The 14279-nt window shown below is 41.7% G+C and overlaps 2 protein-coding genes across 2 annotated transcripts in view; both read right to left on the bottom strand.

Moving 5' to 3' along the window:
* Window positions 1–3727, bottom strand: part of csnk2a2b (casein kinase 2, alpha prime polypeptide b) — a gene marked incomplete in the record, with an annotated part of 14802 nt that extends 11075 nt beyond the window's left edge. Inside the window, 2 exon segments of the mRNA XM_037683355.1 lie at window positions 2409–2520; window positions 2825–3727. Coding sequence (XP_037539283.1) covers window positions 2409–2520; window positions 2825–2928 — 216 coding nt within the window.
* A 4517-nt stretch (window positions 3728–8244) lies between these two features.
* znf319b (zinc finger protein 319b) lies at window positions 8245–11029 on the bottom strand. The gene is made up of 2 exons (XM_037683149.1): window positions 11025–11029; window positions 8245–10935 (listed from the first exon to the last, which is right to left on the bottom strand). Exons 1-2 carry the CDS (start codon window positions 11027–11029, stop codon window positions 9141–9143), a joined length of 1800 nt encoding a protein of 599 aa, XP_037539077.1. The 3' UTR covers window positions 8245–9140.
* Between the last annotated feature and the right edge of the window lie 3250 nt (window positions 11030–14279).

Genomic DNA, 14279 nt, shown 5'->3' with positions numbered 1-14279 from the left:
TATATATATATATATATATATATATATATATATATAAATTAAACTGAAGATGACCACTTTCAGGTGTAGTCATTTTATTACGATAAATTAATCTTAATTCATAAACCACAAGTTCAAACGTCTCACCTCTTGATAATATATAGAACTTCTGCTACAAATCTTTTATTTTGTTGTCTAAAAGAGTTGATTAATCTCCTGGTGAAGGATTAGTCCATTTATTTTTTATCCTTAACCCTGATATGGCCCGACTACAGCAACATTCAGACTTTGAGACAAAAACACTTTCACCAAACTTCAGACTTTCTGTGCCTCTAAAAACAAAGATGAGAATTAGGGTTAACAACTGTTTTCAAAACTGATTATTACATTTTTTTATCAACAATTTCTTGCGGGATCAATAAAGTTCTTCTCTTATCTTACTGTCTGGGTTTATGCAAATGTAAAATTCAGGCACAAACTTGTAGCCCTTTTCCCACCGTTTCCTAAAATTACAGCTGCTTCTTATCTGAAATGTTTTTAATTTTGAACGCGTTTGTGTTTTCAAATGTCTGTTGGTAAATATCTCAAACCGCTGGACTAATTTTAATGACATTCTTAAACAGTAATCATTGGATGCACATCCACAACTGATTAACTTTTGAAGTCAAGCTAATTCAAAACGGCTGTGACAGCTAATCAACATTAGCAAGCACAAAAAATGGCTATCTCAGTTTTACAGATAGTGTGCTAAATGTTGGGTGTGGCAGTAGCTGAGAAGTAATTCACAGTTCTCTGAGCTTGAGATGTATATGAAATAATGAATTTGAATAATAATGAATTTAATTTGTAACGCACTTTTCATTAACAAAAATCTCAAAGTGCTACAGAGTGCAACTAAAATCAAAATGACAATTTCCTGAAAGTTTCATTAAAATTCATCCAGTGGTTCAAGTCACATTTTGCTAACAGAGTGCCGACTTCAAACAGTTAAAACCAACTTCTTACACAATCTAAATCTGAGGTCATGGTCCTCAGCTAGAACAGGGTGGACTGCCGTCTCTGGGTTGAGAATGAGGTGCTTCAAGTGGAGGAGTTAAAAGTATCTCAGGGTTTTGTTCAGAGTGAGGAAAGAATGGAGAGAAACATCAAAAGATGGCTCTGTGCAGCAGCTACTGCAGTTTTGTGGACTCTGCTAGTTCGGTAACATCCAGTGTCTAGGAGGGAGCTGAACTGTAAGGACAAGTTCTCTGTTTACTGGTCCGTCTACGTTCCTACTCTCGCCTGAGGTCCCGAACTCTGAGTAGTGACCGAAAGAATGATATTGCAAATACAAGTGGTCTAAATGAGTTCTCTCTGCAGGGTAGTTGGACTCTCCCTTAGAGATAAGGCGAGACGGTCAGTTCTCCAGGAGAGACTCGGAGTAGAACCACTGCTCCTCTACATCGAGGAGCCAGTTCAGGTGGTTCAGGCATCTGGTAAGTATGGACCCCTGGACGTCTCCATAGGGAGGTTTTCTAAGCATTTCCATCTGGGAGGAGACCCAAGGGAAGACCCAGGACACATTGGAGACTGTGTCTCTCTCGGCTGGTCTGGGAACAACTTGAAAACCTCCCAGAAGAGCTGGAAGAGGTGGCTGTGGAAAGAGATGTCTGGGCCTCCCTGCTCAAACTGCTGCCTCGAGACATGAGTCCAGAACAAGCAGAAGATAGATGAATGTATGTATTAGGGGGTGCACCAATTGCAGTTTTCTGGCCGATCACGATCACTAAAAAGTCTGACCTGCCGATTCCGATTTTGTTTTATAAGCAACACTGTCAGGTGTTGTAAGGTCACAATGCACCATCAATTTTCTAATCTTATTTTATTGAAAAACATACCATTGAATAATATCCTAGAAACAATACAAACTTGTTTTAACTGGTCATGAGGTAGCGCTCTGAAATGTAAAAGAAGTTCAGACAATTGTTGCTAAAACTAAAAAAAAAATTAAAAAATAAAAATAAAATCGGTAAAATCGGTTTCTCATGCAATTATCGGCCGATTAACCAAAATTTATCGGACAGCCGATTTATTGGTGCACCCCTAGTGTGTATGTATGTATGCATGTTGCACAATCTGGTAGCACTCACATTGTGTTGGGAGATCATTCTCAGCTACTACCACACCAAACATTATGTAAACATCTGTTGAATTGATTCAGTTATACCAGTTTTTGCGTTTTTAAGGTCAGTTGATTGTGACAGCCATCTTGAACCTGGGTGGCTCCAAATGCTAATCGATTGTTGACGTACATCCAAAGATTACTTTCTGTAAAATTTGCCCAGTGGTTCATGAGGTATTTTGTCAACAAGCAAACACACAGACATGTGCAAAACGTATCAACTGCACTTTCGGCGGTGACCAACAGATAAGTTTACAAGAATGATCACCTTCAGGATTTTGACCACCACTTTCTCATTGTTGGTGATGTTGATGGCCTCGAACACCTCACTGTACTTCCCTCTGCCCAGCTTACGGACCAGCTGGTAGTCCTCCTGGTTGCTACAGAGACAGAAAGAAAAACAGTGAGTGAGACCAGAACAGTTGAGGTTGTTTTAATCTTCAAGTCAGATGTTAATGAGTGATTCTGGCCCTGATATTATTTAAACAACAGACAAGGAGGTCATGGAGACAGACAGTAAATGAGAGGGAGGGAAGTGTCAGACAGCCGAGGCTGGAAAACTACCATGGTGGTGTCATCACAGCCTCTCAGCTCCGTGGATAATAATAGACACCAATCTGCCACAGCCTCCTACATACACATTCATCACAAACATGCAACTCAAGTAGCCTGAAATATGCTCACTTCCAGTTAGGAACGTGGGCCTCGTAGTCCCAGTACTCCCGGCTCTTCAGTGTGTTGACGTCCGCGTACACACGGGCTTTGCTACCGGCCACCGGACCCGGCATGGCTTGACCCGCGGCTCGGACGCCGCAGCCCGGGCGTCACGGAGATCTGCCGGGGAGTGCGGATGGCCAACTCGAGGAAGGGTTGAAAACAGATAAGGATGAGCAGCTGTGTGTGGGTGGGAAGTGAAACAAACCGGAGAAAAGAAGCAGGCTTTTAAAAACGGAGACGATTAAAAAAAAAAAAAAAGAGAGAGATCCGCTGCAGATGCACGCAGGCACAGTGCCCGTCGGGCAGAGCTCCTTCGACGGATTATTAGAAGCAAAGAAGCCGGTGGATCTCAGAGGGGCAGTCGAGGGTGGTGACAGGGAGGCATCGGGAGTGTTGAGGTAGACAGGAGGAAAAAAGGGGATCGGGGAGAAAAAGGCTACCGAACGTAAATCGTTCGTCTCTTTTCCGAAAGGACCCAGGCCAGGTTCCGGGACCAGATGAACGGCGGTAGGCGGGATGCCCTCGATGGTTCACGGCTAGCTAATCAATCAACGGTCGATGTGACAGATCAGTGGCGGGGTCGACCGGAGGCAGATGGGGGTGGAGCGGCGCAGAGAATCGATGCTGTTAGCTAACATTAGCCAACGACACTGCTTTAGCTCGGAGGGGATGTCGCAGCGACGGGGGGCGGTCGGCTCCGCGCACCACCATCGGCGGAACCCGCGTCATGTGCGGCCGGAGGTGCGGGGGAAACAGTGCCTCGGTGGCCCGGTGCCAAATGCTGACTTAGGCCCCGGATTCGGGAGTTTCTTCGGCGGTCTCCCCGGTGGAAAGCGCAGGGAAGGAAGGAGCAGAGAACAGAAGCACCCGGATGTAAAAGCTGCTAGCTACAGTTTTATTCAAGAGTTCGGAGCCACAGCGCCCCTAGCGGCGAAGAATAGATAACGGGATCACTGAAATGCCCACAGCGCCACCTACTGGACAACTGTGGTTTTTAAACTGCATCTTACAATAATTGTTCATAATTGTTTGCAGTGGTTTTCACTGTTTGCAGATGTTTTGCACCCATCAGCCACCGTAGATTAATCACAAATACTGTATATTGGAATTAAGCGGTGAATTAAATTTCAAGGAAATGTTTTATATAGCTGCTTGGTGCTTTAAAAAAAGATTATTTCACCTCTAGAAATATCTTGTTTTGAAAGCATCTTTCAAATTACCTAAAAAAAAAAAAAAAAATTAAGAACCGTGGCATCCTAATATTTAACTTATTTAATATTATTTAGGACTGAAACTCAAACGATATGTTAAGAAGTCTGCTCCACCCGTACACTTTGTTGTTCTGTTCCTTTTTTTTAATTTGTACACACATTTAAAATAAAAAAATATGCCTTTTAACAATAAAAATCTTTAAGATGTCTCATAAAAAAGTGATTTATGTATAACTATATGAAAATCACTGTTTTTATTGCAGTTGGTAGTCATTGATTTTTTTTGTTTAAAACTGGGAATTAAAAAAGGGTAAAAATAGAACATTTTAACTTATACCCCTGCAAAATACTAAAAAAAAAAAAAACTCATTCTCCACTTATCATGACTGAATCCTGTCAAATTAAACTTGATTCAGACAAAATTGCTGCTGCTTGGTTCAGTTTCATTTTGTGCCACAAAACAGTAAAATATACAACAGAATGAGACGTTTAACACATTTAAATTACAGTTTAATCAGTAAACACTTTAATCAGATCAACTTATAGCAAAATGTATCAGAAAATGAACAGTTTCTTTTTCTGACCTTTATCTGTAACTTGTGGTTTGCAAGTGCATGAATAGAAAATTGACACAAGAAACTTTTAAGATTAAAAACATTTTACCGAACATCCAGATGATGAAAACAAACTGCAGCCATTATCCTCCTTGAATGACTTTACATAAATGAGTTCATAAATAAAAACACATTTATTGGTTAGTGCTGTGTGAATGTTTACATACAGACGATCTCATGTACACATTTTAAAATTCAAACATCAGTCATGTAAACTACAGTACAATAAAAATATAAAATGTAAATGAGAGAAGAGAAAGTGCTGCGTGGAGAGAAAAGGACAGAAAAAACACAGCGAACCTGCAGAAACAGGCTGGTTTACAGGGAAGGATCACTGGAACGGACTCTCCTCCAGTAAAACCCAGCAGGTAAAGGCTGGATTTATCCACTTGTGCTTGAACAGAAAGCTTTACTCTCCTTTACTTGGCTGATCAACAGACACACGATAGATCTTTTATTGAACAATTGATTAGGAATTTGTTTTTTCTCTGACTTTGCAAGTAAAAAAAACTGCTGGGCTGGAGCGGAGTTCTTTGGTTTTGAACACACTTTTGTCCTTTTCACACAAAACATCTGATTTTTCTGCACATTTCACGTGATTTGATTAGCATTTGCACCGTTCTGCACAAGGAATTTTCTTTAGCAGTTTCACTTTAGAATTTTTTTTTTTTAAAGCCCACATTTTTATTAACCATACCACAAGATTAAAAATGACAAAACAACAACAACAATAAACAAATGCAAAAAAGTTTAATTTGTTCTTCAACTCTGCTAATGCAAATCTCATCAATGCTGCCTGATACGACGAAACAGGGAGATAAAACGCAGAAACAGAAAAAGATCCAGTTATTTTAAACCAGCAAACCTTCAGGTTAGAAAAAAAAAAAAGTCATTTACACCATTTTTCTAGTTTGTATGGACCCAAATAAATCTACACGGCTCTTAAAAAACCCATACTTGATGACATTTTCAAACAGTGTATATTAAAAAACTAGTTTATTTTGTAAAACAGTATTTTTTATGTGTTAGGACACACAAAAAACTATCTTACAACAGAAAATGACATGTTCTTGTTTAGAATGATGCAGATCTGAATTCTTCCCATTTTTATATTAAAAAAAAAAGAATTACCAGTAGGGATAAATGAATTGCTAAGTTGCATAGTAAAAAAAAAAAAAAAAACACAACAAAACTTGTGTTTAAAACTGTATTTCTACACCACCGCATTCTAATGCCTTTAATAGAAAAAATGAAGTGAAACATGTGAAATTTCTTGTGGATTCGAAGAACTTCAGTACGTTAAAAGTTGGTTAATCAAAACAGAGAGCAGGTTGGCGATCTGCGGCCTCAGCAGTAAAACTGATCCTTGAATTTTAGACATTCTGGTGAAATGTGAATCTCATATTAAATACTTTTGTAAAACTTCCTTCTTTCGTCTTAAAACCATCTCTAAACTCGGTCCATTACTCTCCTTTTCCGATGCTGAAAAACTTGTCCATGCCTCCTTCTCATGACTGGACTACTGCAACAAACTTTTTATATGGAATTCCATCCAAGCACATTCAAAACCTTCAGTATGTACAGAACAGTGCAGCCAGGATTCTGATGAAGCAAACGAAACATGACCACATCGCCCCAGTCCTTACATCTTCCCATTTCACTCTGCATTGAGGGTTCCTCACCCACCAGTCCGTTCACAGCAATGCTCCATAAACAACTGCTCACTGCTCAGACATCAACACGATCCCTCTGCTCCACAAATTCCTACCAGCTCTGCCCTCCCCGGACAAAACCTTCTGCTCTGCTGCTCCTCCTCTGTGGGACAGACTATAGACAGTTTTAAGAAAGGACTGAAGATCTTCTTATTTGAAAGATTTTATGTTTAAAATGTATTTTTAATCCTGCTGGTTTTAGTTTTTGCTTTATTCTCTCTAGCTGTTTTATACGGCAGCACTTTGAGATTGAAAAATGTAAAGTGCAGTACAAATTCAATAAATTATTATGGCAGTAACATTTCCAGCTGATTCTGGTGCAGAGATGATCAGATGCTGCAGTGCATTTATAACAACCTACTTCTATCATTTGCTGCAAAACTCCATGCGCATGTTGCAACGAAAACAAACGAACTGCTTGAATTCTTGTTTCCTTTTTAGATAATTAGAAAATGTATTATGTTGTTCTCAGTCAAACGTTCCAAGGAGCAACATGTTGCACACCCGCTTTCTTTTAAAAGCCAAATCAGAAGAAAATGCAACACTGTTCTCATCTAAAAGCTCAAGCAGGAGGAAAACAAAGGAGGACAAGAGGCGTTCACATTCACAACCAACACAAAACGGCTTCTTAAGTGCAACAAGAACCCGCTCCGACAAGCAAGACGCAGGTGAACCAAAAACGAAGCGTGAAAACTTTTACCACAAGTTTCCTCCTGCAGGAGCAGCTTTCAGGTCAGCGACGGAGCGAGTGGGCTCTCGCGGGTCTGGACGTCCCTGTTTGACAGACATGACGGCTTACATTCACACCTTCAGACGCGGGTTTCTCCTCGAGATTCCCTGCAGTCAACCGGCACGGTTACATCACGGGCTAGAAAAACTATAACGACAACGACGAGACAAAAGAACATTTGTCAAAATATTTCACACGGATTAAAATCTCCAGGAATACAAAGCAAAAATATTTTGTTTTCGAAAGACACATTTCTGACGATGGTGGCTAAAGTTCACATCCATCATATATACAGGCTGAGAGAGGAGGCGTCATGTTCAAACAGCACTGACTCCTGCAGGGGTCTATATATATATTTATATATATTAGCAAGTAAGATTAGGATCAACTATTTAGGTTTAAACAGATTTACTCCAGCTGGTTGGTCAGTCAGATCTCTGTGGGGACATAAAATCGTCGCCGACACTCATTCGGTCGTTTTATGATCATTTCAACGCTGCATACTTGCTGTATTTTCACATCAATCAAGGAAGTTGCTCCGTGAGAACGAATTCAAACAAAAAAGGATGTGAAGTTGGTTTTAAACACTGTCCAGGTAACGTATGTGATCCAAACAATGAGTCGACACGGGCGGAGGAAACTCAAGCCACCACTAAAGGTTCGGCTACTACCACTCCAAATTTTAGCTCCATACCAAAACATTACTGTTTGCCCTCGGCCTATCAGCGGCGGGCGATACACCGCTTTAAAAACAACAAACAAGATGGATCTGTCAGGTCAACCAGCTGTACGAAACAGGAGGGAAGAAGGTCTGAATGATGGAGCCTCCTCACTGCTGTCACTGACTAAACCATGACGCAGATACAGGAAAAGAAAAACGGTTCAGCTTAAAGGTTTTTCGTAACAAGGTGAAAAATCTGAAAGAAAGAAATAAGAGCTGGTCATTTCGTTAGAAATTATAGAAACAAACAAGCTTTAACGCCTCCTTTATTTACTTCTTTAGCTCAGAAAAGCTAAATAGATGGTTTCTCACAATGCTTCAGTTTTCAAACACTCCCCAATTGTCATTTAAGTAAATAAATATTAGTTCAGGTCTGTGCTGTGTTTTTAAAGTTTCTCTTTTACATTTTTGAGTTGAAAACCTTTTTGATTTACATTATATGTATTTTTTTTTTTTACAAATATAATAAAGTCTCTGATAAATACAGAATAATCAAACTACCGTATTATTTTTGTTGAATGTTTCAACATCTCAGATTAGTGTGTTCAGATTCTCATGGCTGGGCTGTTTTTAACACCTTTCCTCAATCTTCTGACGTTTTCATGTACGATCAAAGACTTGGGCTCAGATATGGACAACAGGAAGTTTTCTTGACTACCGTATTCAACTGGACCCAGTGTTTCCATCTGAGCGACAAACCAAGAGATGATGGCTAAACAGCTAAGCAACAAAAAAGCAGATGCAGCACAGAGGATTGAGTTCAACATTCAAAATACCAGCTCAGAAATAAGGAAGATTATTTGTGCCATCGAGTTTAGCGAGCTGAGACTGATGTGCGTGTGCACATTAAGCTGAGCAAAGAATAATGTGTCATTCCTGCATCATGAACTCACATATTTAGGCTCATCTCTGCTGCTTGCTCGCCTCAGCACTTTTATGGCAGGCTGTTTTAACATATAATTAAATTACACTCATCTCATGAATGTTAGTGTGCCCAGGGGAAATGCTGTTACTGAAACTGAAAATCGAGAGTGGGATTTGATTATGTGGTAAAACAACCTGCCATACCGTGTCAACTCTCAAGAGCAAACAGGAGACGTTGAGCCTGCATGAGACCCGTTTCTGTTTCCTCAGCCTAATATACACACGCTCGCCATTCTCACTGTGCGCTCAACTTGATGGCACAAAAAGTGCTCCATACAGAACCTCCCAGAATGAGAGTGATGTCAGGATTAGTACACAGGCTGAAGGAGGGCAGAGGGTTGAGGCTTCTGTCTGTTCAGTAAAAACAAGAGTCAAATGCAATGCGGCACACTGTATGCGCTTCCTTCAGACGTGTGCTGCACAGTGTGATCCTGCAAAGAGCCCAAGTCACTGAAGCGCTCCCCGCACCAAACACACTTGAACTGTCCCTCTCTGGAGTGCGTGCTCAGGTGTTTGGTTAAGTGCTCGCGCTGCTTGAAGCACTTGTTGCAGTGCTCACATTTATAGGGTTTCTCGCCCGTGTGCACGCGCCGATGCCGGTTCAGGTCTGACGTGTACTTGAAACGCTTCTCGCAGTCGGAGCACTTCAGGGGCTTCTCCCTCGACGGGTCGCAGCGGTGCTGGACGAACTCCGACGAGGACACGAACCGGCGGTCGCACAGCGAGCACTTCAGAGGCTTCTCCTGGCAGTGGGAGTTCTGGTGGCGCTGCAGAGTGGCGCTCTTCTTGTATCCCTTGCCGCAGACGTCGCACCTGTATGGCTTGTCGGGGGACGTGTTGGACGACTCGCCGCACTTGTGTCTGAGCAGCTCCCCCGACTGACTGAACTCCTTCTGGCAGGAGGCGCACTTGAACAGGTTGTCCATGCCGTGCACGTGCTGGTGGTAGAGGAGGTGGGAAGGCTGCATGAAGCCTTTGTCGCACAAGCTGCACTTGAAGGGTCGGTCGGTGGGGTCTTTGTGCGTGCGTCTGTGGCGCACGAGGGCGTACTGCTGCCTGAAGCTCATCTGACACTCGTCGCAGTGGAAGGGGCGCTCCTCTGAGTGCGTGCGCTCGTGCTGCCGCAGATCGGATGGACGCTTGAAGCCCTTGCCGCACGTGGCGCAGCGGAATGGGCGCGAGCCCTGCGGGTGGCAGGGGTGGTGAAGCAGTTCCGACGACTCCTTGAAGTGAAGCTCGCACAGGTTGCATTTGAACAGGTGCTCGCCAGAGTGCACGTACATGTGGCGCACGAGGTGGGAGCGGTGCTTGAAGCTTTTGTCGCACACCGCGCATTTGAAGGGCCGCTCGTTGCTGTGTGTCCTCTGGTGGTGCTGCAAGTGGGACGACTGGCTGAAGGCCTTGTCGCACGTTTCACATTTGAACGGCTTCTCTCCCGTGTGGACCCGCTCATGCCGAGTGAGCTCCGACAAGTGTTTGAATCCTTTCTGGCACACAGAACATTTGTACGGCCGGTCCCGGGCCGAGGGAAAAGGCAAACTGGATGAGCTGCTGCTGCCTGACGCCGAGTCGCTGCTGGAAGGTTGGGAACTGTTCGAGGATGTGGGTGTTGTGTTCTCAGACGAACCGGGCCGGTACGTCTTCTCGCATATCGAACACTTCATGGGGTTGCTGCTGTTGTGGGACGTGTGGTGCTGGGCCAGAGAGGTGAGCAGGGAGAAACCCATCTTGCACACCCCGCACACAAACGGCTTCTGCTCCACCTGAACGCACTGGTGCTCCAGCAGGTCCGTGGCCTGGTGGAAGATCTTCAGACACTGGGTGCACTGGAACGACCTGTCCTGACTCATCATGCACTGGTGCTCAAGGGGGTTTGCAAGGTGGGAGAGGTTGTGTCCACAAGACCCACATTTGTGCACTCTGTCTGCTTCATCCTGCAGGGGAGTCTGCTGGTTCTGAGGAGGGTGCTGCTGCTGCTGCTGGCTGTGTGGACCATGCTGGCCCTGCTGCTGCAGCGACGTAGCATCCGGCTGCAGTACGATCCCATACACGGCACAGTTCAGTGAATTCTCAGCTCCTGTAGGGACAGCGATGGCGTGCTGCTGCCAGGCCTCGGATGCACGGTTTCGAGAGTAATGACTCAGTTTAGCAGCTGGAGAGGCCCAACTAAAGAAAGAAAAGCAGATAAGTAAGTAATAAGCACACACCTTTGGGCATCTGAATGTGTGAAGGAGAAAAGGAAAATAAAAACTCACTCCATGTCTGAGCTCTGGAAGGAGCTGTGACTGAGGCTTCTGACGGCTTGAGCTGAAGAAAAACGACCAGAGGTTGGGAAGAGTGGAGGGAAATCTCCTACTTATGCTTCATCTTTTTCAAGTTGCACCTGCAGGAGAAACAGAAGCAACAAGTGAAAACAGCAAATGAAGAACCACAACAAGCTGAGTGTCTGTTTTATAGCTGACATAATTGGATTTGGGAAACTAAACTCTGGTTTGAAACAGATTTTTGTATTTGGAGCATTTTTTTTTTTAGAATGCATGTCATACTCTTTCTTTTATGCCAGAGTTTTAGACCAACATAATCTTATGCTGAGATGATATTACAGAGTTGTAGCCGTTCTTGTCAAACTTTAAAAACAATCTAATCTCTGGTAATATTGACTAACCTGTATAAATAAAGACTGAATGAATATTGCACCAGAGAGTGTGCTGTAAATTAGTATCAGCTACCATTAAATCTAATTTTAGCTCAATATCTGCTAACTTATCTAAGTTATTGCCAGTTTCTTGCTGGCTAATGTTGATTAGCTGCAGTGGGTAGTACATGTACATTTAAAGATTATTTTCTGAGTGTTTCAATAAGTTCTGTATAGTGGTTCATGAGTTATTTTGCTAACAAGCAGAGTTGACTCCAAATAATGGCAAAAGTTATAAACTTGTTCAATACTGAATTTTTGTTTATTCCCTCTTTTGTTTTGTATCAATTTCATGCATGACTGTATTTTTGAAGTTTTGTTTTCTTTAAAAGCCCAACAACCAGTTACTGGGTTTGCTTATTAATTTTTATCTAGAACAGTGGTTCCCAAAGTTGTGGTTGATACCTCTGTGTGGGTCACAAAACATCAAGTTGGGGATCTTGGGAAGATCTCCAGTAATCAAATAACAGTTACAATCAATACATAATATATTTTTACTATATTTTGCGATAAAAAGATAAAAATCATTAGTCATTAATGTATTTGTGTTGTCGCTGATTCCTTCCTTATTAAATTTTTAGTAATGTTTGCATAGTTCAGCTAAACAAAGGGTATCTGAGTTTGCACATCCTCGCTGTTAGTTTGGTGATCAGAAGCTAAAAGGTTTGGGAACCACTAGTCTAGAAAGCCTAAGTTCAAACAAACAGTTACAATATTTAATATGCGATGTTGTTTTATGTACCCCGATAAAATAATCTTTAACTGTTCCAGAAAGTGTGACAGAGAACATTTTCCAAACCAAACGTTTAAATAAAACTCATCAAAATGACAATTAAAGGTACTCATTGCAAAGCATGAATTCAAATATAAAGCTGTTTGAAAGTGTTCACTTCCATAGTTTTCCAGATATATTAATACGTAATTCCAAAATGCAGGTATGCACTCAATGTAAACAAAGCACAGAGCTTTTGTAGAAGCTTAAATGACATCGTTTTATTTAAGGACGCATTAAGCATTGAAATGAGAAAAATATTGTATGGATTTTGTTTATTATATTACAAAAAACAAATAAAGTCTTCATGACTTTGCAATGAGTAAAGTGATAAATTATCCTTAAAACATAGTTTTTATTGTTTACATCCCCTGTGCATATTATTCAGAAAACATATTGGGTTCAAATGCATAAAATAATCTCAGTGTTTAATGGATTTTTGATCTTACATATGCTTATTTAAAATGCCTTGGGGTTTATTTATCTATTTGTTAAAACAGAGAAAAGCTCATTACCAAACACAAGTTGGACAAAAACCTGAGAGGAGGTAAATTAAATAAACTAAATGTGTAGTTTCACTCTTGTCTGAGCAAAAAACTAAATGCCGAAGGAGTCACGGTGTACAGTGGAGTCTGCGCATCATAACGTCTTTCCTCTCCAGGTAAAGATTAGCGAGGAACCAGGAGCTAGCTAACCGAGCTACCTGCTGTTAGCCCCGGGCAGTGCGGCCGAGAAGCCCCGGGGATCTGCACCAGAACCACCGGCAGACTCCAGCCGGCGGTGAGGCTGTTAGCACCGCAGGCTCAGACCACATACCTGTGGCGGTCCCATAAGAACCCCCCTCCCTCCTGGTTCTGAACGCGTCCTCCTCGGCTCGCTCCGTTCCTCACATCCGCACTGGGAGCTCGGATGCTCGTTTGTTCGAGCGCTGGCGTGTCCAGTCTGGGACTGAAAAGGAAATATTTCCGAAATTGTCCAACAGTTGTCCTCGAACGGCCCCATTAACGGCACCGTCCTACGTCATTCTCCGGGCCTTGGACGCATCCTCTCCCGCGGAGAGAAGACGTGCATTGTGGGTTCATGTTAGCAGCATGCTACCAGGAGGCTAGCTCAGGAGCTCCGGAGTGCGCGCACGGAAACACACACACACACACACACACACACACACACACACACACACACACAATCGAATTGTATGTGATGCTTTGGTGTTAAATTAAAAAAAAAATGCATTTTAATATCAAACCTAAAAACTAATTAGGCTATGAATTTATCTAGAGCTAGGCTTTTTTACCAACAGATATAGCATCTAAACTATTTTATCTAATTATTATCTGAACTAATTAATAATTGCAATACTAATAGATAGATAGATAGTGTTTGTATAGCAGCTATAGGTACACTAGGAAAATACCCAAATTAAAACAAAACAGTGATTTAAAAAAAGATCAGGTTATTTGCTTAGAGACAAAGGCACAGTACAGAACTAAAACAAAGTAAATAACAATAATAAATAAATAATACTAGTTCAAGTTCAAGTATCTTTATTATCCCCAAGGGGCAATTTGTTTCACAGTCAGTAGACACACAAAACATCCATACAAGACATTAAAATAACAGTATTGTACAGAAATAATCACTGTTGGTTGATAATAATTGCATATAGGAAATGTACCAATATATTGAATTGAGCTTAAATCGTTATCAGATAATCACTATGTCGCCAAGGTAAATAAAAACAAAGAGTTGTACATGTTATGTGTCAGATGCTGCTGAGTTGGAGTTTCTTGTAAATTCTTGTTTTTATTTGTCACAAAGGTTCCAGGCTTTCTGAACGTCTTTTAAGGCTTTACTAGAACCTTCACTGCTTCTCCCCCATCCCTTTCACTCTACTTTGTGCACTTACTCTTTTTAAAAGAATGGTGACACATTTTATTTTCATTTATTTCAGTGTACAACAAAAAAGCCAAAAACAACTCAGTTTAAAAAATTTAAATGACACACTTCTCACATTATGTTTAGATGGTTGATTAGTTATATATA

This window comes from Nematolebias whitei, chromosome 10, assembly GCF_014905685.2.
Source record: "Nematolebias whitei isolate Nwh7 chromosome 10, NemWhi1, whole genome shotgun sequence".
In the NCBI taxonomy this organism is placed as follows: Eukaryota; Metazoa; Chordata; class Actinopteri; order Cyprinodontiformes; family Rivulidae; genus Nematolebias; species Nematolebias whitei.
The sequence above is the reverse complement of the archived record's forward strand: the minus strand, read 5'-3'. Positions and strand labels throughout refer to the sequence as shown.